Source organism: Balaenoptera physalus (genome assembly GCF_965194825.1).
Source record: "Balaenoptera physalus genome assembly, chromosome: 5".
NCBI classification, from domain to species: domain Eukaryota; kingdom Metazoa; phylum Chordata; class Mammalia; order Artiodactyla; family Balaenopteridae; genus Balaenoptera; species Balaenoptera physalus.
The window spans coordinates 2,655,672-2,678,803 of NC_138884.1; the positions used below are offsets into that span (position 1 = coordinate 2,655,672).

A 23,132-nucleotide genomic window follows, 5' to 3' on the forward strand; every position below is an offset into this window, starting at 1 on the left:
ACTTTAATAGCTTAAAGTTTTCAGATTGCAGAATCATCCTGTTTCCATCTCATTTCTTCTCTTTTGTGCTATATTATCTCATTCCTGTCTTTGTCTCCTGCTGACTAACCCGTTGTTTATTTTTCCTTACACGGTTTTTCCATCTTCCCATAATACTATCTGTAGCATTCACTAGAGCATAATGTGAGACATAGCTGATTACTGTGCAGTAATATCAGCTAAAGAGAACTTTAAAGTACATGCTGCTCCCATATGCACATTATTTTTCAGGTCCAAAAGAACATACTAAAATTTCTTTAGTTATGATATTATCTAATGCCAAAGGAAGTTATAAGTTTATTCATACACTTTTTCCTCTTAAGCCCATTTCTAGAATCCTAAGGAAGTAGTTCACTAGAAAAAATAAACTACTTGCTTATTAAAATATTTTATTATAAATCACATTAAAGAAACACATTGTATGGCATAAAATATTATAACATCATCAAAATAATAAAAATGAAAACCATAAAGAAAAAAAAGGAAAGAAGTCTTCATTTTTTCACCTAATGCTACTTAGTTTAACTCAATGTTGAGCTCAGATTGAGATCATGAACAGTTTTTCCTGACAATATTGTTATATTGTTTTTACAATAGAAATTTATTTGAGGAAAGTGTCAGGTCAGCTCTCCACCTCACTGTATTTGTGTAGAGTACAGTCACAGAAAAATAACCAATTTAAATAAAGTTCTTATTTTTATTTAAGGGTCCAGGATTTATAGCTGCAATGTGGGGTGTCTTCATGTTTAAGGAAATACAGGTATGTACACGAAAGGTGTAGGTCCAGTTGAGAAGGGTATTTAATACTATGTGTTATTTTCTGAAAATTGCATGCAACACGAATTAATTTGACAGGTCAGATGTTCAAAGTGCTATTATCTCTAACTAGGAAAGAAAATATTAATGATATGACAATTATTATGAACATGTTTTTCTCCACCCCAACTTCAGGGAAAAATGCTTTAGTTGACTTTATTTTCCTGTAAGAGATTTTGGTTAAATAATCCAATAAAATATGGTAGAGGGGAAATTTTATCTAGTGTAAAATATGGTAGATAAACAAGATGAAAGATTTTTTATCCCAAAGATTAAAATATCCCTGAGGGGAATTTGGGAATAGATTTTCTGTTGACTCTCATGCCTCCCAAGGTCCTCCATATCCAACGACCAACTTTACAGGAAAACAGTGTGGTAGCAGGTGACAACTACCTCTTCCCTCTCGAGTGTAAATGGTGTTGACATTTTTTTTTTTTTAATTTATTGGGCTGTGTTGGGTCTTTGTTGCTGTGCACGGGCTTTCTCTAGTTGTGGCAAGCGGGGGCTACTCTTCGTGGTGGTGTGTGGGCTTCTCATTGTGGTGGCTTCTCTTGTTGTGGAGCACAGGCTCTAGGTGCACAGGCTTCAGTAGTTGTGGCACAGGGGCTCAGTAGTTATGGCACACGGGCTTAATTGCTCTGTGGCATGTGGGATCTTCCCGGACCAGGGCTTGAACCCATGTCCCCTGCATTGGCAGGCGGATTCCTAACCACTGCACCACCAGGGAAGCCCCCAATGGTGCGGACTTAAAACTGCATTTATTGGGGCTTCCCTGGTGGCGCAGTGGTTGAGAAACTGCCTGCCAATGCAGGGGACACGGGTTCGAGCCCTGGTCTGGGAAGATCCCACGTGCCGCGGAGCGACTGGGCCCGTGAGCCACACTACTGAGCCTGCGCGTCTGCAGCCTGTGCTCCGCAACAAGAGAGGCCATGATACTGAGAGGCCCGCGCACCGCGATGAAGAGTGGCCCCCGCTTGCCGCAACTATAGAAAGCCCTAGCACAGAAACGAAGACCCAACATAGCAATCAATCAATCAATCAATAAAATAAATCTTTAAAAAAAAAAACTGCATTTATCAAATAGTTCTAGGATGTTTGTGTGTATTCTCATTAAAAATTGTTTTAGGATTTTTCCCCTTTACCTTTATTTGTGGAAAAAGTCTTCAGTTGAGCAATCTATGTGAATAGTATTTTGTAATAGTTTTTACTAAAAAAATATATAAACTAGAGACACTGTCAAGGCATCATAGGTATAATACTTTTTGTCTTAATAAACAGCAAATAATTCCTATTTCTAAGAAGATCTGATGTTGCTCATCTCTGCGAGCCATAAAGTGAACATGTCACTGGATAATTCTTAAAATGATTATTCAGTTTTACATTTAAAACATCATTTTATTCATTCCAAATGAAATGTTTGACTTAGAAAGCCATAAGATGTTAATACAAGTAAGGTTTTCAGATTGAAGAAGTAATAAATTTGTTTAGAAGATATTTGGATCACGATCTTAATTTTTGTGTTTTTAAATTTACAAGACAATTTAAAACATTTATAGACCTATAAGTTACTTTTGTGCACATGTTTCTTACTTATTTTAGTTAGGGTTGCTTTCCACAGAAAGTAATTCTATGCCAAAGGCACACTGTAAATCTCTTTGCAAATATTTCATCTGCCTCGTGAAGGATAATGATTTCTATTTAAGAATTGGGTATTATCCAGCATAACACTCTGAAGCCTTAGAAAAGAACAAGTAAGTAACCATAGCTTATTTACAACTATAGATATAAATAAGCACAAACTAAGAATAGATTTATTATGAAGCATTTAAAAATTATTTTAGTCACTACCACAGTAATAACGATACTGAATTTAAAATCTTCTTCCCTAGATACAAGAACGCCCTTGAGAGAGAGAATCCCTAACCATTGGGCCTCATGTTAATTCTTCAGAGTCCTCTAAAAAGACACTAAGCACATTCAAAGAAATGTTCTTTTAAGACAACTTTTAAAAAAACAGCTCAGACCAAATAGAGGAGGAACTTTTAAAAATGATAAAACATGACCAAGTAGGGTTTAATTCAGGAATGCAAGGATGGTTCATAATATGCAAGTTAATTAATGTAATTTATTATACTATTAGATAAACAGAAAGAAACTCTGTGACAATATATATTCAAAAGGCATTTACTAAAATTAAAAACCAGTTTTTAATTAAGAAAACAACCTCTTACAATAGTAGAAACCTCTTACAAATAGGAGGAAGCTTTAGTTGATACAAGATGTCTATCAAAAAACAATAGCAAGTACGTAACTAAAGTGAAACATAAGAGTTCTCTGTCAATTCTATCTCAATAGAACTGAAACAATGAGAGTTTTCTGTAAGTTGGAAGTCATAGATTTTCCATCATTGCTATTATTCAGTATTTTCTGGAGATCCTAGCCAGTGTGATAAGATAAAATTAAGAAATAAGAGGACTAGGTATAGGAGAGAAAATTGTCATTTGCATATAACATTCTCTTCTTTAAAAATTTAAGAGTATCAGCTGAAAATCTTGAGACCCACTAAGATCATTTACTAAGGCACTGAAATATAGGATAAATATTAAATCAGTAACTTTCCAATATGCTACTAAGGACCAATTAAAAAGAGGAAAATAAATGCTATTAATACCTACAAAAATTATAAAAATAAAAGAAAATAATTAACAAGAAATGTGCTGGATTTATAAAATCTTTTCCTTTACTGCAGAAGTTTACTACAAAACATAAAAGACTATCAGAATAGATCGGAGACTCATATATCCCTGATGGAAGAGCTCACTATAGCTTAGGCAGCACCTCCAATTACATTCAGTGTAATTCGGATAAAATCCCATTGTGTTTGATCTGCAGATTTGAGAGTGAGTGCAAAAGTTTGGCCAAGTATGTAAGTAAAAATAGAGAGAGGGCAAAGCTGAAAGCACAGTGAGTTTTGCTGACCTTTTAACTCTAGTTTAAAAAGCCTTACAAATCTGTCTACAAACAGAACTTAAGGTGTGTCCAGCGATACTTATTCAATGCAGATACTGAGTTGCCTCTTGACAGCAACTTAAAAGGAAAGTTTTAAATACTTCCCATGCCAAGGAGTTTAAGAAAGAGTTAGCAACTAGACAGTGATACCAAAATCCTATTTGAATTTTAAAAATTATTTTTCTTAAAAAGAAGATAAAACCCTAGAGGAAAACAAAACCAAAACGTTTATCTTTATGACTCATAGGTCCTATCAGCTATGTCTTGAAGCCGTCCTAAAAGACACATATTTAAAAGTCTACAACCTGGAGCAATAAGGACTTAATCGGAGATCCAAGCACTTTTTGTGTGAAAGAGTTTACCGATTTTATTTCATTTTAATGACATCAGTGCTCTGGTTTGTCTGCTTTGCCCTTGAGACATTCTTTTATATCTGATATCTGTTCTTCTTTGGGAAGTTTGTTTTAGAATCTTATATTTAGCTATTTTAAACTAGACAGACATTATATTTTTAGCAACACATTTTAGTCAGTGTGTCCACAGTAATCCCAATGCAGGGGATTGTTACCACAGCAATTGACAGGTCCGTAGCAACACCCAGATAAAGAATGAGATGATTTGTCATTTTAGTAGCTGTCTCAGAAATCCAAGTTAAACACTTTTTTTGCTTTGGGAAGGAATGTTAGCATGATCTTTCTAAGAGTCAACATTCACCTTTGACAAAGGAAAACTATTTTGCTCAAATATAATCGTTCTTTTTATCTAGGACACTAGGCAGTTTGGACAGATTCTTAACCTTAAAAGGGAAAAAATTTTACCCCCTAAGAACATTGTTCTCTGTCTACATAGACAATAAAATAGAGGGCTTATGAAGTATTCACATTATTAGGTGGTACAGTGCTGATAAGTGAGGCCCCATATATTGTTTTGTCTTATTTCAGTGATTGCATCAATTGGCTAATTCACAAAGCACATTTGGAAATTGCCCTAGTGTATTGATTCTTTGAACAAATATTTATTGAGCGCCCACTCTGCACCAGTACTGGTATCTAGGCAAAGGCTGCAATCTTTAAGACTAAGAAAAAGATGTCAGGGACCCTTAACGCCCTCATGCAGGAGTGTGTGTGTGTGTGTGTGTGTGTGTGTGTGTGTAAATAGGCTGCCCTGTGCCTGGCAAGGATCTGTGCTGTCTTTCACTTGTAGAACTTGAATTAGAGTGACTTCTGGTAGAGTCGGTGCTGACAGTGAATCAGGTAATTCAACCAGCCCAACCCGACTTGCAAAGACCACTGTGGTCATCAAACAGACGCAAAATCACCCACTTTAACCCAACTGTTTATTAAGATGAAAAAAAAAGGGGATATACATTTTTGACTATATATTGTCATTAATCTTTAAAAAAGCTGGTAATAGTATCATATGATTTGACAATCAGGAGATCTCAGTGTAATTGAGATCCTATATTACTTGCCTCAGAGTATTGGAGCTATATTTAAGGAGCTATATAGACAGCCTGGCAATCATTCAGAAGGGAACATCCAGGACCGTGCGGGAGCTTGAAACCGGTCCATTTGAAAGATAGTCAAAGGAGCTAAAATATTGACCAGGGAAAAAGATGCTTCAGGGATAAAAGACATTTATTTTTCAATGTTTGAGGGTTTATCTTGTGGAAGAGAGATTAGAATTGATCTATCTGTACCCCTAGAGATGGAGCTTATGAGAAATACAATATTTCTACCGCGCACAGGACGGTATTTCTTTGTTAAGGTACAGATGGAGTGGCTGCGGTGGGAGGTGGTCCTCCGTGCTTCCATCTTTAAGACAACATAGCTGGGCGAGTAAACTCCATCTCTGTTTCTCCCTTGCCCTTTAGACTGGTCTCTTTCTCTCCATCTGCACTTCATCCTTTCTGCCCAGGAAGACTGCGATCACCTTCTCATTGGTCCCCTTGCATCCATTCTGGCCCCCTCCGATCTGTTCACCATCTGCAAAAGCGTGGGCTTTACAAAATGCAAATCCCGTCTTTTCGCCACACCCAGCTCTGGCCATTCCTCTGATGTTTTCCCACTGCTTGGAAAAATAAAACCAAAAGTAGAGCATGGCCTCTAAGATGCCTGTGTGCTCAGGCCCATAGCTTCCAACCTCATCGAGCTCCACCTAACTCACTGCTGTAGCCTGTTGGACCTTCCTTTAATCCTCTCGGACGTTCTCTTAATCCCTGGCGAGTACCATGTTTCTCTTGCAGCAGAGCTCTGCACACACATTCCTTCTACCCAGGATCTCTACCTGCTGCCCTCCTTCCCTGCTCAGTTCATTGACACTTAGAAGCTCAACTCAACCTCAAACCTCCCTCCTTAAGATTCCTTGGTAACACACAAACAGCCTTGGGTGTTTGCTTATTAGCCTCTCTCTGGCTTTTAACATGCCTTTCTGTAATGATTTTATTCATTCCTGTCTCCCATATTATGTGAGTAGCTGAATAGGGGCACGTTTCTTTTCACCATTTTAACCCCAGCAAGTGTGGATGCATAGTGGGCGTGCACGTGTGTTTACTGAATGGTTAAATGATGGAGGATCTCCGGGGTTTCCAGAGAGTCAGGGAGATCAGGCAGAGGGGTGGCGAAAAACATACAGGAGGTAGACCAGATGGTTAGTAAGGTCCGCAGCAATGTTGAGAGTCTGTGCTTTTTGCATATTTGGTTCAGGTTTTCTTAATGACAGTTATTCATTTTTATTACTTAGGGTCGACAAAACTACCTGCTGATGATACTTGCATTTTGCATCATCTTGGCTGGAGCCTTATGCACAGCTTTTTCTAAAATCTAACGACCACAAGGCCAGCAGATGGCAGCAGTGCTTGAGAACACGCGTCTCCTGGACACAGAGACTGTGCTGAGAACAGGGTTCACGTTCATATGGCAAATGGACCTCCATCCATCCCGGATTAGGGTAGATGATTTTTTTTCCCCACAAATGTGAGAATGAAGGAAAACACTTTCAGTCGAGCATAAAAATGAGAAATTCTTCTAATGAACTTATTTATGAAGCATTACATCTAAGGATGCTGCTTTAACCACAATATGTATTTACTGGTGCATAATCTAGAAAACAGTGTGGATTTCGTATGCAAAGAACTTGGTATATGTCCAAATTTCCAACATATGAACCTCATTAGTGAAGATAGGCATAAAAATGTTTGGGGGGGGGGAGGAGTGGGAAGAAGACTTATAGTGGCATTAGAATCCAAAGATATCTGGGGCCTTTGCGAGAAAAAGTAAATGTCAGAGTTGGTAACAGAATGTGAAAAGGGCCATTTCATTATTTTTAGCCCAGACTTATTTTTACCTCAGATTAATGTTGCCCACTTCTCCATCACCCACCTGACTTAGCTCAAAATGCCTTTTGATTATCTCCAGATAAAATCCATCCTCAGAGAACAAAAACTTCCACCATTGAGAATATGTGTGTAACACATATACATACATAAACAAGTACACACATGAATACACATGCATATATGTATGTACTGCTCCAAATTGGGGGGAGATTCTAGAATTGGTGAAGTGAGATTCTAGCTTATCGGAGTGAGAATTTTAAGGGACCAACACACTCCTTTAGATGTACAATTTAATTTTTTTTTCTGAAATATACTTTTCTAAAATCCCTCTTGTAACCGGTGGTTTTCTTCCTGTTTTAACTGGCGGTTTCCACTAGGTAAAAGAAAATCACAGAAAATGATAGTGTTCTTTAAGAAAACTGAAATGGAGTTGCTAGTATAATGTTTATCACAGTGGTTCCCAAACTCTCAAAATAATCGAATTAAAAAACCTGGAAGAGTGCAGTGTCAATTTCACCCACTCCCTCTCCTAGAAGCACTTTACTTTGCTGCTAGGACAGGCAGAAAGTGTGACTCCCAAGCTAATCTGTATGGGTTCAAATCCCGCCTCTGCTTCACCTTAACTGTGTGACTTTGGATAAAGGTCCTGCACCCCCTGTATCAGATTCCCCATCTGTAAACTGGAGATAATGGTAACATCCATCTCACATGGTTACTGGGAAGTTCAAATTAGTGAAAATCTGTAAAGTATTTTCATGAGTGTCTGGCGCTTGGCAAATATATAATTCTTTTTTTTTTAATTCATTTTTGGCTGCATTGGGTCTTCGTTGCTGCACGTGGGCTTTTCTCTAGCTGCGGCGAGCGGGGGCTACTCTTCATTGCAGTGCACAGGCCTCATTGCGGTGGCTTCTCTTGTTGCGGAGCACGGGCTCTAGGCACGCGGGCTCAGTAGTTGTGGCTCGCGGGCTCTAGAGCAGAGGCTCAGTAGTTGTGGTGCACGGGCTTAGTTGCTCTGCGGCATGTGGGATCTTCCCGGGCCAGGGCTCGAACCCGTGTCCCCTGCACTGGCAGGCGGATTCCTAACCACTGCGCCACCAGGGAAGTCCCTCTAATTCTTAGCTATTATAATATGTCCTGTTTGAGAAAGAAAGCCTGTGTTTGTAGATTGGAGAATACTTTGTAAGAGCTACTCCTCTCACCACCACCCACACTCAAACAACTCCTTATGCCTCTCTATTCAGTTCAATTTAAAAATGATACTGGAGTCCCTGTTTAATTGTTGAAGTGTGAATATAAATAAATATTTGATTGCAACATCTTCCAAAAATTCATTTTAATTTTAACCTAAAATGTTGATATCTTTGAATCAATTGACATGATACGAAGCTATTTTTCTTGTTTAAATATATTTAAAAATGTTATATTAATGGCATTGAATTATTCTTTAGCTGAGGTTGCCAGTTTGTATGCAAAATTTTAAATGTGAAGTAAAGCAATTGCAGAGGAAAAATGAAAAACAAATCTTATTACCACTCTACAGTTTCTGCTACCAGGTAGTGGCTATAATGTTAGTACAGTAGTGTGGGAGAGAACAAGCTTTTTCAAAATGCTTACCAAACAAACAACTTTTTATGTAGAGGTTAGTCTAAATGGGCAATTTCCAAATCTCCACTCCCTTCGCTTACCTTAGGAAGTTAATGCCCACGGTTCTTAAAGTTTGGGGGTTTCCTTTTTCCTTGTCTAATATGGTCAGATTCTTGTGTTTGCATTAATTTTGGCTTGGCTTTCTGTCTCTGTGTTCAGAGGGCAGTACCTTAGAAGGGCATAGCCCCCAATGAAGCTGGCATCCAGATTATGGTAATTTTCTACTATCAGAAGAAAAATGCCTGATTACCAAAAATCCCTAATGAGTTTTAAAGAATTAATAGTACAGACTTTCCCCTGAGGTACCAAACCTCCTTTTAGTCCTGTTACACTGATTTGTTTCTACTTATAGAGTTGCTACCTACTAGCCTTGTATGTATCAATATTGGGAGAGCTTCTGAAAAACACATTGAGTAAAAAAGGTGAGTTGTAGAGATGTGTGCATGGTATGATACCATTTAAATAAATTTTTAAAAATCAAAGTAATATGTACATTTTCTGTGAATTCATATGTATGCAACATATTAGAAAAACATAATAGTGAGAATAAAATGGTGACACTAGGTCAAGGTGACCTTGAGCATGACCTGTAATATTCTAATTTTTACAGCAATGAATTCATTTATGTGTTCTTTAATATGTGTTAAAGAATCAATGGCAGAAAATCTCAGAAGCATATGTCTAAATGTTAAAGTAATTAAAACTAGGTACTGTTTAAAATATCAAAGCAAGAATGCACACACAGGAACACACAAACTAAAAAGACAAAGATCAAGACAAAGCTGGGAAATTTTCCAGTGTGGGAGTCCCACCTCCTAAAGGTGGAAGCCAGAAACTCGCTTTCCTAGCCTCCCTGTGGTAGGATCTAAGGGTTTTTCTGACCATGGAGTCTCCAAGCCCAATTCCATGGTCCTGCTGGAGATTCTGTGAGCTACCTAATATAGTTGTTGCAGAAATTTGGCCTCATTAAACAACAACAACAAAAAAACTCGCAAATACCTTTCAGTCTATTTTAATCAACTTTAAGAGGTATAATTTGCATCCATAAAATTCTCCCATTTTAAGTGAACAGTGCTATAAGCTTCAGTGAATATACACTCTTGTAACCACCACTACACCCTAGATACAGAACATTTCCAGCAACCCAAAAAGTTCCCTTCTGCCTCTTTGTAGCTAACCGGTGATCTGTTTTCTGTCATTCTAGATTACTTTTGCCTATTCTAAAGTTTCATATAAATGGGATCATATACAGTGTACCCTTCATATCTGATTTCTTTCATCTTCTAGCCATTTTCAAACAATTTTTACTGATCTAAAACAATTATAATGCATTCTCAGTTATTCTCCCTAGTGGAAGAAAGCATATGTGTGTATTCAAAATAACAACTAAAGCAAAAATGATTAACATTTGGAATTGTCATATTTAAGCGTGTGATGTGTCACGTTCCAGAAAGTCACCATTTTAAATTAATAGTGTAGTTAAGAAGAATTCTTAGCTGCCCTTTGAGTCCATCCCCAGTCTATAATGTTCTCTTTTGAGGGGCTGTAAGATATTAAACTGCTTAAACTAGATGACCTCCATTTTTCTACATGTTGAAAAAAGAAATGCCTGTTCTTGGGTTTCTTACAATGACCTAATGGATTATAATCTCTGGGGCTGGAAAGTATGAATTTGCATTTTTTACAAGTACTCTTGGTGATTCTTATCACACTTGTGCTCTAAATTTTTTTCTATTTGTGACTTATACCTTGCTATCTAAAAGATTTCAAAGTACTAGGTTATTACAACATAAAAAAGAATATTGTCTTCCACTCCTAGAGGAAAGAGAGAAGATATAAAAGAATAGGTATGCACTTAATTTTATGAAGAATTTGAGGAGAAAAAAATGAAATGCTTGAAACCATTCTGTTTAAGTGGATTTTTTGGCAAAAAATAATAGTAATAATGACTGAACATCATATTATCTTTTTTGGCTCAAACCACTTAACTTCCACACATTGAATCATCTCTGCCTGGTGGCCAAGTCTATTTTCACTTCAGATTATGCAGACTGATTCTTTCCCCAGTATAAAATCTCTAACACAATTCATGTTGACAAGATCCCATGAAAACAAACAAAAATTCCAATTTCCAAATGGAGATTTTGCAACAAGATCTAGTGAAACAAATTTAAACACTTGAATACACTGTTTGGTAATACTGTCATGTGGAGATCTTTATGATGTGTCTGAGACTCTAGTAAAAACATGTTTATTATAAACACACAAAAGAACATGCAATTCTTAGGAGGTTTTCCTCTGGATCATACCTGATCTGACATTAATTCGAATTTCACTCACTTATATTGAAGTCAAATTAAGCTCTATAGAAGTAAACATGTGGAAGCACGTAAAAAACATGGTTCAGCCTTTTAAGAAATTTGTGCACAGTCTGAAAAAGGAAACTCGATAGATTCTCTCCACGTGTGTAACGCATCTTTCAGCTGAAACCTGACACAGAGCTGTTGAAATACAAAGGAGTAGGGTAAGCTGTCATTTACTTGACTGGTCACAGCATTATGAGCTTAGTGGTCAGTTCATTCACAATAAATTTTTTAAATACACAAAACATTTTAGTAAGTGATAAAATTCCATAAATTTTGAGGGAGAAAAACATGATAAGACTGTGTTCGAAATAGTGTTTCTATTTGGTTCAAAATATGATATAGTAAGAGAAAGAAGCTTTGGGGAAACTTTGAGGTTTACTTTTATTGAGGCAATTTGTGAAATTTGCTGGGTGACAGGCCATGGGTAAGAGGAGGTCGGTTTGTGTGGACTGAACTTATGCTTCTTCACGGCAGCTCCTAACAATGTCTGCTGTATGAGGCACGGAAGCCAGCAAAGAGCAAGGGGGAGTTGCCCTTGTCTGACTTGCAGACAGCTCTCCACTGGTTTTCAGTGTATAAACATCTACAGAGACGCTTCTTCATCTGTGTTACAGCCCCAGTGAAGAGTGGACACCCAGTAATGACCCCACTGACATGCTGGGGAAAGGCACCCAAGAGCAACTCTTTGAGGACTTCCGTGGTGGTCCATTGGTTAAGACTCTGCAAGGGGGAAGGGAGGGTGGGATGGACTGGGAGATTGGGATTGACGTATATGCACTACTATGTATAAAATAGATAACTAATGAGAACCTACTGTAGAGCACAGGGGACTCTACTCGGTACTCTGTGGTGACCTAAACGGGAAGGAAATCTAAATAAGAGGGGATATATGTATACATATAGCTGATTCACTTTGCTGTACGGCAGAAACTGACACAGCCATGTAAAGCAACTATACCCTATCCCGCCCCCCCAAAAAAAGACTCCATGCTTCCAGTGCAATCCCTGGTCGGGGAACTAAGACCTCACTGGAGGTCTAAAGCCCCATAGCCGAGTACTCACCCCAATGGGATTAGCATCTGAGATGCGACTGAAAGCAAATAGGAACAGCACATTTTAAAGAAAAGCAGGTTCAGAGGAAGCGTTACATTTTTGTTAGTAACAGGAAATATATCATACTTTGAAGACTATAGAGAAAATCACTGGATGGTGTTAGGGCCCCTACATATGACCAGCAGTGAAACTGTGGGCAGATCATCGGATTCTTCTGGATTTCATAGTTTTGCTTTTAAAGAAATACTTTTTATTGCGCAAGTAGTAAAGTTCAAGTTTGAGAAATTTAAAATTGTCAATCAGAAAAATTATCTGACCACAGTAACCACCGAGAGCACCAGGTATGATTGCTGGGTTAAGAGACTATAGCCTGATATACCGTGATAATAATGTACATGTCTGTGTTCCTAAGATATTCATTTCAATATGCCTGATAAATATGCATGGTAAAATTATTTAAGGCATTAAATAATTCATTGTCTACTTTTTAAGATTAAGTAGTGTAACAGATCGAGGAAAATATTCTTTCTTATTATTTCTGCATAAATTGCAACATATATAAATACCTAAATCCCAAGTATATAAGGAGTATTATCCAATACAATTTACTACTTACAGTTTAGAAAAGTGTAGAATTGGGACCTCTCCAAAAAAGAGCCATTCAACCTTAATAACTAGGGGAAATGTAGTCAGGTGAGTTAGTGAAAATGGGATATTCATACAAAGTGAGGCACTTGGTTGCTCTACCTTTAGTTATTTTGATGTATGCTAAATAACCATTCATTTAATTCATCTGTATAAATACATTTTCATATTTGACCACCAGGAGGCAGTATAGGCTTAGTTGTGATAGTCTTTATGTTAAAACATGTAAACTTTATTTTTTTAAGTTTGGGCTTCCTCACTCTTCCCTGTCCCCACCCCTGCCCTGCACCTCTCTTCGGAAATGACTATAATTTGCCATCAATGGATTTTAAAAATCTGAACTAGGAAAGAAAACTACTATCTGCCTTATGTCTTACATCTATCAGTCGAATCCCCAGTGTGACGTCCGCTTTTCAGTCTGCAAGTTTTCACGCCTCTTCAGCTTTATTATTTGGACTTTATCATTCGGTTTCCTAGAAGTTGAACACATCACAAAATAAACCCACACCCAGAGTTGTTCAAACAGAAGAGTGTGTCGCCTTAGAATATTCAGGACCTAGAAGAATTCTCGCAGCCCGCGCTGCCAACACTGTGAGTAAGGCTGAGCAAATACTGAGCTAGAAGCCTCATAATTCTCTGAGCCGGTGACAGAACCGTCGTTACTAAATCGTCAGGCTGAATTGCCTCAGGTTTCTCTAAGATGCTCTAATAATTCTTCAGCTTCACTGGACATTTTAGGTCACAGAGACCTGGGACTATTTGCCCTGCTATTTTTGAATAACTTTTTGCAACCAAGAGGCAGAAATGTTTTCCCAATAGGCTATTAAGAAATCCTACGCTGTATCTGGATGGATTCTAAATATGGATTCTTAAGGGTCTTCCCATCACTGGTAGACTGGCTTGCGGAAGGCGTGTTCTCAGTTCCTATTTCCTGGGTACAGAACGATGTCTTACTAAGGTGAACTGTTTGACGTAAATGGAGCAGCAAATGAGCCTGTTGTCTGTTTCAGCTCTGAAGTGCCTAGTGGAAAATTACCGTGAGACAAGTTCCACGGAGATAGGAAAGCTGGACATGTCTAAAATGCTCAAATCAGAAACGGAGATATTTTCCAGAATCTTCTTAATTTCTCTTCATTTACACAACAAAAGTCATTTAGAATCCTGTCTCTTCATTTACATCATCTTGTGATGCTTCCTATTGAGGACCTCGGGTCTGAAATTCCAAAATCACATTATAGGTGTTGTCTTAGTAATAAAACCTTCAGCTTTCACATGGAAATATGACATAGTTCTTAAATAGGTGGTAAGAAAATATATATAATTAACTCTCACAATATATTCCAGTAGGATTTTGTGCATTGTATTGGGGGCGGAGGGGTTGAATGACAACTTGGTATTTATTCCAGCACCATTTGTTGAAAAATTCTGCTTTTCTCTGGTGTTCTGAAATGTTTTCAATGAATGCCAAATTCCTATAGGTACTTGAATAAATCTGTGGGTCCTGTAATCATTTTTTGTGCTAGGACCACAGAGTTGTAATGTACTTTTTTTTTTAATGTAAGTTTCATTTATTTATTTATTTATTTATATTATTTTTGGCTGTGTTGCGTCTTTGTTGCTGCGCGCATGCTTTCTCTAGTTGCGGCGAGCAGGGGCTACTCTTCGTTGCGGTGCACGGGCTTCTCGTTGCAGTGGCTTCTCTTGTTGCGGAGCACAGGCTCTAGGCACGTGGGCTCAGTAGTTGTGGCTCGTGGGCTCAGTAGTTGTGGCTCGTGGGCTCTAGAGCACAGGCTCAGTAGTTGTGGCGCACGAGCTTAGTTGCTCCGCGGCATGTGGGATCTTCCAGGACCAGCAATGGAACCCGTGTCCCCTGCATTGGCAGGCGGATTCTTAACCACTGCGCCACCAGGGAAGTGCTGTAGTTACTGTCTTAATAACATATATTAAAATTCTTTAGCTTGTCCATTATTGTTGTTATTCTCTTTCAGGTTATTCCAGGCTATTCTTGCATGCTTACTTTTCTGGATGAATTTAGAATAAGTCTATCAAGTTCCAAGCAAATGCATATAACAACAATGAGACATCTGTTTGTATTTTGTTTGGATAGCATCTGAATTTGTAGATTTAATTCAAATATTGAATTATATTTTAATAACAATTCAAATAATTCAATATATAAATTTCAAATATTGAGTCTTCCTATTCAAGAGCATCTAATATCTTTGCACATTTTTAAAATATTTTGGTTGTGCTACTGCATGATTTTCTATCATTATTATTGTTTTGAAGTACCAGTTCTTGGTTTTATTTATCAATTCTACTACTTATCTTTCATATATCTGTTGTAAACATTTTAATCCTCTTTATTTTTAATCTGAGTTAAGTGGTTAATTCAATGTTTTATTCTATCTCTTTTAGTAAGTATAAGTTCCTAGGCCTATTAATTTTTCTATAAATATGGTTTTAGACAAGTCACATAATTTTTGATATCTAGAGTTTTTATTTTCATTTTCTACGGATTCTGTACTATCCATTTCAGTATCCTGCTTTACACAAGAATAATTAAGGCAGCACTTAAAAATGTCCAGGTGGTTAAAATTTTTAATTTTTATTTTTCTACTCTCTATTTTTCACATAATTAATGCAATCTATATTCTTTCTATTTATTAAAATATACTGAAGAATTTTTTGTTCACTAAGATAGGATCTTATTTCTATAAATGCTTAATGATGTTTGAAAATAAGATGTCATAACTGTTCTCAGACTATTAAATTCAGTGTATACCTATTAAATCAAGCTTATTTATTGTCTTTTCATAGCCTTTAAACAAATATTTGGGACCCCTTCTGTAGACAACTTAAAAGTATAAAAGAATATTAAAAAGGAAATCACACACCATCCCATAAAACTTAGATTATTATTATTAATAGTTTATTTTCAAGTGTTTCCTAAGGATATTTTATTTAATCATGCTATGAAGTATTAAATATTATTTTTCATTTATTTCTACATGAGTATTTCCTATGTTGTAAAAGAAGAACATTTTAATTAACATTAACATTTTAATGGATATACGGCATTCCAATATATCCAAGTCATAACTGACCTAACCCTCTCCCTGTTGTAAAACACTTGGGCTGTTTCCAACTGTTACTATAATTAATCCTGTTATGAGAACCTCTGTACTGGATCTTGGAAGTATCTCTATTTTCTTATATTAAAGTCCTGGAGAGTGAATTATAGGGCCAAAGAGTACAAACAATTTTAAGACTTTTAAAATGTATTGCCAAATTACTTTACAGATAAATTTTACAAAAATATACACCCACAAATTCTTGCTTCACTGCACATTTACCAGCATTGAACCTGAACACTATTTTAATCTTTCCAGTTGGATAATCAAACCTAAGCTCATTGTCATAATTTCCATTTTCAATGAGCCTGAATATTTCCTTATGTTTGTAGCCATTGACCTCTTCATAGGATTTATGTTGCCATAATCTTAATGTAATTGGTCCATAGGGACCTGTATTCAAAGTTCCCACCAACTTGCAAATGAACTTTCAGTGTGCATCTCATTTGTAAGTTAGAAGCTATTTATATTAGCTATAGGTTAGAATGGAACAAGAGAGCTGGCACACTACCAAACTCTACCAGAACTACCCAGAAGAACTTTCTGCAAAGTTGGAGACGCTTTATATTTGTACTGTCCATTATGGTAGCCACTAGCAACATGCGACCATTGAGCTCTTGAAATGTGGCTAATGTGACCAAGCAACTGAATTTTTTATTTCATTCCATTTCCAGTAATATAAATTTTAATTTTAATGGCCACAAAGAGCTAGTGGTTATCACATTTGACATCACAGCTCTCAGCCATTTGCCCATCTTAGGGAACGGGTCAGTCTAGGCTTTGTAATTGGCCTACTAAATCCATAAGCAAGAGGGAAAAAAATAAGATCACGGGGCAAACTACAGAGTGTGAGTCAAGCTCAGTAAATGTAGTATAGACTCAATATAGTTTTGTTGGCTTTTGAATTGAAGTGGCCATGTTAATCTAGCGTATTCAGGTACAGTAGTAATTAGTACTTCTTCAGTGCTTACCCATGTGCCGATCTGCGTCCCACTGCTTTTCACATATTAACACACAATCCTCACAGTAAGTCTTTAGCATAACTGCTCTCAGTTTCTCCATTCTACAGATTAAACAACTGAGGCACAAAGAGGCACTTGCCTAGGGGCATACAGCTAATAAGTGAGAGAGCCAGGATTCAAGCCCAGCTGGTCTGACTCCAGAATCCATGCTTTTATTTTATTTATTTTTTATTTATTTATCTATTTTTGGCTGCGTTGGGTCTTCGTTGCTGCGTGTGGGCTTCCTCTATTTGCAGCGAGCGGGGGCTACTCTTCGTTGTGGTGCGCGAGCTTCTCATTGCGGTGGCTTCTCTTGTTGCGGAGCACGGGCTCTAGGCGCATGGTCTTCAGTAGTTGTGGCTCGTGGGCTCTAGAGCACAGGCTCAGTAGTTGTGGCGCACGGGCTTAGTTGCTCCGCGGCATGTGGGATCCTCCCGGACCAGGGCTCGAACCTGTGTCCCCTGGATTGGCAGGTGGATTCTTAACCACTGCACCACCAGGGAAGTCCCCAGAATTCATGCTTTTAACCACTGCTTTATATTGCCTGTTGGTACATAATCACTATGGGTAAATAACACCTATTGTACTTAATGAAATCAAATATGCTATTGTCTGAATGTCTTTAATAATAATGCCTGTAATAGGGGGCAAACCTTGTATTTCACAATTTAGAGTCAACAGGCTTACAATCAAATCCCTTGCTAAAAACAAGAATTGTTTGTGAATGAAAAGGAACTCACTACCAGAAAGGCAGTCAGCACGTACAGGAACAGAACTGGCTATCAAATCATTCCCTAAAGTCTTCACAGAAAACAAATATAAAAGATTTCACAGCTTGGCCAAGAGGGAGGGGGGAGGGAGAGGGATGGAGTGGGAATTTGGGGTGGGTAGATGCAAACAAACTACTACATTTAGAATGGATAAATAAGGTCCTACTGTATAACACAGGGAACTATATTCAATATCCTGTAATAAATCATAATGGAAAAGAATATAAAAAAAGAATGTCTATACGTGTATAGCTGAGTCACTTTGCTGTACAGCAGAGATTGGCACAATGTTGTAAATCAACTACTTCAATTAAAAAAAATTTTTTAAATGGCCTTGTTTTGCGTCTACTGGGTGAAGCAAATAGAAGAAAATCTCCGTGTTACTCTGCTGCTCAGGAATTGCAAGATGCATGATTTACGAAAGTCGTGTTTGTTAAACGTTTAGAAGCTTTGCTCTCAGGGGATTGTTTCATTAAGGCTGTGTCCTTTCTCATGTGAAATGTCTGTTTAGTGCTGAGAATAATATATTGGCTGACTCTTTTAATCTATAGCTTTCCAAAGCACAAAATTAGTCTACACTAAATTAGCTCAACACGAAGCCAATCACAAAGGGATCAAAGTTCTCAAATGGGCATCAAACTTCTTTTGAGGGGAAAAATATTTTAAGACGTACACACTTTTTAAAACACGTACTTCCAAAAGTGGTACTGCCGACATTTAAAAACTTTTAAAGATTTGCAAAAGGAAACGTTCAAGTGTCCGGGGAAATTTAAATAACTGATGTGCAAGCAGCCTGTTCTGCTGTAATGAGTCACATATCCCTCCAGGGAGTAGCAGGGCTGCCTATGTTGTACGCTCTGCACACACCTGTGTTGGGCAGAACTTGAAGATGCTCGTGTGGTGGCTCCTAGTTGGTGGAACCGCTCGTGGATGAGAGACAACTAGCAATCCTTGTACAGACAATCCTTGGACCTGGCTGAGAAGGTGGCTTTGACGACTTACTACACCACTGCTCTCTGCCTCTGACGTGGAAAAGTTACAGCTGAGGTTGCTTGAGCTCTGGAAGCATCATTATTAAAATTAATACAGAGTGAGACAGGCTGGGACCTGGGACCCTTTGCTGCAGTGCTGCAATGCTTGCACCCAGACAAACCTCTCCTTGAGCAACAAAATACTGCGTTGGCCAATATGTTCATCTGGGTTTGGCCGACCCAATACAAAGAAGCTATGTATATGGGACTAAAAATAACTGTGTGCACGCACAGCTGGGACAAATTCTGGACAAAAGATGCAAAGAGACCAAAAAACCCAACTGCCGCTTCTGAAGAGCCTGGAGCAAAACCTGGGTGCTGGGAGCAAAAACAGGGAGCCGCACACGCCCCCTGAGCTCAGCACCACCCCTCCGGCCCGACCTCTGGACACACCCCTACCCCCACCCCATACAAGGAACAAGCTCGCCCCCCAACCCAGGAGCTGGCGAGCGCCCCATACAGCCCTGCCTCAATTTCTTGCCTGGTCTCTGATCAGTTTCGATTGACTGGGGGAGGCCAGGAACCCCGGTCGGTATCAAACACCCTGTGCAGTCATATTCAAGACTCTGATTTTCAGTATTATTCCAAACTCAGGTCTGGCTGCTTGCTGCTCCGAAATCAATACTGGAGAGAGGCAAATGCTGGTGGTCAGGAAAGTTGCCTTTAATCAGAATGCTGGCAATCTGGGGAGATGGTAGCCTCACTGTCTGCAAAAAAACTACGCTGAAGATTCTGCTCACCCGTGAAGGTTTTTAAAAGCAAAAAGGGAAGTGATCTCAGTGAATCCCTGAGACAGGGGGTCACGGCTGTCGCCGTCCCCCACTGTGTACAGGCTGTGGACTCCTTGTGAACTTTCTTGAGATGCTATCTTGTGCACATAGCTTGTTCACGAGATGACTGAAGGGGAGGCTGGGGAAGGGATCTGGTCCTCTATTAATTATTTATTCTCCATTTCTACTTCTTTGATCTACGGAAGCAACCAGCAAATTGGGCAAGGTGTTGTGTGATCAAAAGATTTTGAAAGGTGTGCTAGGGCCAGAGATGAGTAGAGCATGGGGGTGCCTCGTTTAAGGTTAGTGACAAGACCAAGGGGCCCCCTGCAGAGAGCTCTTTCCTGCCAAAAGCTGCTTACAATACCAGAGAGGCAAAAGTTTAAAACCCCATCCTGCCACCTACTAGTAGTGTAGTACTAGATCATTTGATTAACCTCCCTGAGCCTTGGTTTCTTCATCTATTACGAAGCCATATTATTGGCCAGAGTGCTGAGGACAATCTGTGTGACAGCAAAGTTCCAGAGGCTTGTCACACAAAGAGAGGATGAGCCCAGAGACAAAATGGCATCAGCAGTCATCAGACAAGGATGAACTCAGGAAAAGACCAGACCCCAAACTGGGTTAACAGGGTTGCAGGGACAAAGCAAACGCAGCAACAGCTAGGGTGAAGAAGTAATTTCAGGTGCACGCCAAAGCCACAGTAAAAGCAAGATGATGTACCTGTCAGAACTCAAAACAATTTTTTCTGATGGCCTCGTGCCATATTCCACATCCAGGATTGTTTAAAGAGGTCTGAGAACCGCTTCTGACAATCTGAAACTCAGTTTTCATAATGTAAAATGAAAATTTAAAATACCAACCCCGCCTGAGGACATGGGGAGGGGGAAAGGTAAGCTGGACGAAGTGAGAGAGTGGCATGGATATATATACACTACCAAATGTAAAATAGATAGCTAGTGGGAAGCAGCCGCATAACACAGGGAGATTAGCTTGGTGCTTTGTGACCACCTAGAGGGGTGGGATAGGGAGGGTGGGAGGGAGACGCAAGAGGGAGGAGATATGGGGATATATGTATATGTATAGCTGATTCACTTTGTTATAAAGCAGAAACTAACACACCATTGTAAAGCAATTACACTCCAATAAAGATGTTAAAAAAAATAAAATAAAAGTAGTGGAAAAAATAAAATAAAATACCAACCCCGCCTAGCACAGTTATTTGGAGGAACAAGGGATTAATGCAAATGAAAACATTATTATGCAAACTAACATCCTGTAACATTAAGTGCCCATTAGTGTGTTTTCACTGCCCTAATCAAGTCTCTTAGGAGAGAGATTTTACTTACCTCATTATCCTAGGAAATATAAATGTAACTAGTACTCAAATTAATAGTTATTCTAAGAGGATATCTTTGCTGCATCAATTAAACAGGATTAAGACATGAAATCTCTGCACTTGTTTATTATTTAGGATTTTTATGTATTCTCCTTTCTCTGATGGATATTTACTTTTGTCAGGGAGTGGGAAATTTCCCCTGGACCCCTCTTGAGTTCTTGTGGCTAGACTAATAAGAAAATTAACACAAGACAGATTAGCAGGTGAAAAAAAAAAAAAACAAGTATTAATTCATGCTCATGGAGGTCTCATAGAAATAGGACCTAAGAAGTGGCCAAAGCAGGCAGGTTTTATAATTTTTAGACAAAGAAACAATACATTTGTGAGGAATTGACAGGACAAAAAACTTAGGCTTTGGGCGCTCAATTAGTGAAGAATCTAAACAGTGTTTGGGCTTGGGGTAGTAAATTCAAAAAGAAATATGGTTTGTTTATATAGGTTTCTCCACCCAAATTCCCTGTCTCTGACAGTAAGGATGTCCTTCCACCTCTAGATGCAGGGAGATCACCTTTCACAGGGGAGGTTTATTTCCTGCTTTTCTGGGAGACAGAGAAGGGTCAATTTTCTTCTTGGATTGGTTGCTTCTCCAGCAACTTCTATTCAAAGTAATCCATATGCAATTGTGGCATATTTGGGGAAGGCCTGGCCTGAGCCCCAACTCTTTGTTTTTTAATATATAGTAACTGAGTTGTTCTTATACTAGATCAAGGGTCATCAATCATGCATGCCAAAGTTAGCCACAGGGAATAACGATTTGTTGTGACTTTAGGCTGCTTACTTCTTCTAGATACGTCAGCGCCACTTACGAAAGGGTGTGCAATGCAGTGACTGATACAAACAGACTAGCATTTTATTGATCAGTCCTCATTTTTTGATGAGTCTGGCTAAAATTTTATCAATTTTTTTATCTTCTCAAAGAACCAGCTTTTAGTTTTATTGATGTTTGCTTTGTTTTCTTTCTTTCTATTTCATTTATTTCTGCGCTGATCTTTATGATTTCTTTCTTTCTACTAACTTTGGGTTTTGTTTGTTCTTCTTTCTATTGTTCTTTTGGGTATAAGGTTAGATTGTTTATTTGAGATTCTTCTTGTTTCTTGAGGTACGATTGTATTGCTATAAACTTCCCTCTTAGAACTGCTTTTGCTGCATCCCATAGGTTTTGGATCATCATGTTTTTGTTGTCATTTTTCTCTAGGTATTTTTTTATTTCCTCTTTGATTTCTTCAGTGATCTCTTGGTTATTTAGTAACGTATTGTTTAGCCTCCATGTGTTTGTCTTTTTTACGTTTTTTTCCCTGTAATTCATTTCTAATCTCATAGCGTTGTGGTCAGAAAAGATGCTTGATATGATTTCAATTTTCTTAAATTTACTGAGGCTTGATTTGTGACCGAAGATGTGATCTATCCTGGAGAATGTTCCATGTGCACTTGAGAAGAAAGTGTAATCTGCTGTTTTTGGATGGAATGTCCTATAAATATCAATTAAATCTATCTGGTCTGTTGTGTCACTTAAAGCTTCTGTTTCCTTATTTATTTTCATTTTGGATGATCTGTCCATTGGTGTAAGTGAGGTGTTAAAGTCCCCCACTATTATTGTGTTACTGTTGATTTCCTCTTTTATAGCTGTTAGCAGTTGCCTTATGTATTGAGATACTCCTATGTTGGGTGCATATATATTTATAATTGTTATATCTTCTTCTTGGATTGATCCCTTGATCATTATGTAGTGTCCTTCCTTGTCTCTTGTAATATTCTTTATTTTAAAGTCTATTTTATCTGATATGAGTATAGCTACTCCAGCTTTCTTTTGATTTCCATTTGCATGCAATATCTTTTTCCATCCCCTCACTTTCAGTGTGTATGTGTCCCTAGGTCTGAAGTGGATCTCTTGTAGACAGCATATATATGAGTCTTGTTTTTGTATCCATTCAGCAAGCCTGTGTCTTTTGGTTGGAGCATTTAATCTATTCACGTTTAAGGTAATTATCGATATGTATGTTCCTATGACCATTTTCTTAATTGTTTTCGGTTTGTTTTTGTAGGTCCTTTTCTTCTCTTGTGTTCCCCACTTAGAGAAGTTCCTTTAGCACTTGTTGTAGAGCTGGTTTGGTGGTGCTG

General features: G+C 38.2%; 1 protein-coding gene across 6 annotated transcripts in view; it reads left to right on the forward strand.

The window, feature by feature from the left end:
- TMEM144 (transmembrane protein 144) overlaps window positions 1-8,008 on the forward strand; it is a 51,319-nt gene extending 43,311 nt beyond the window's left edge. For 4 of the 6 annotated variants that reach the window (XM_082461836.1, XM_082461835.1, XM_082461837.1 and 1 more), the window contains 2 exons: window positions 746-799; window positions 6,607-8,008. In XM_082461836.1, coding sequence (XP_082317962.1) covers window positions 746-799; window positions 6,607-6,690 — 138 coding nt within the window. In that variant the 3' untranslated portion in view covers window positions 6,691-8,008. Of the gene's footprint in view, window positions 1-745; window positions 800-5,631 lie in introns of all 6 variants that reach the window. The other 2 variants (XM_082461839.1, XM_082461840.1) reach the window with 2 other exon arrangements.
- The last annotated feature ends 15,124 nt before the right edge of the window (window positions 8,009-23,132 follow it).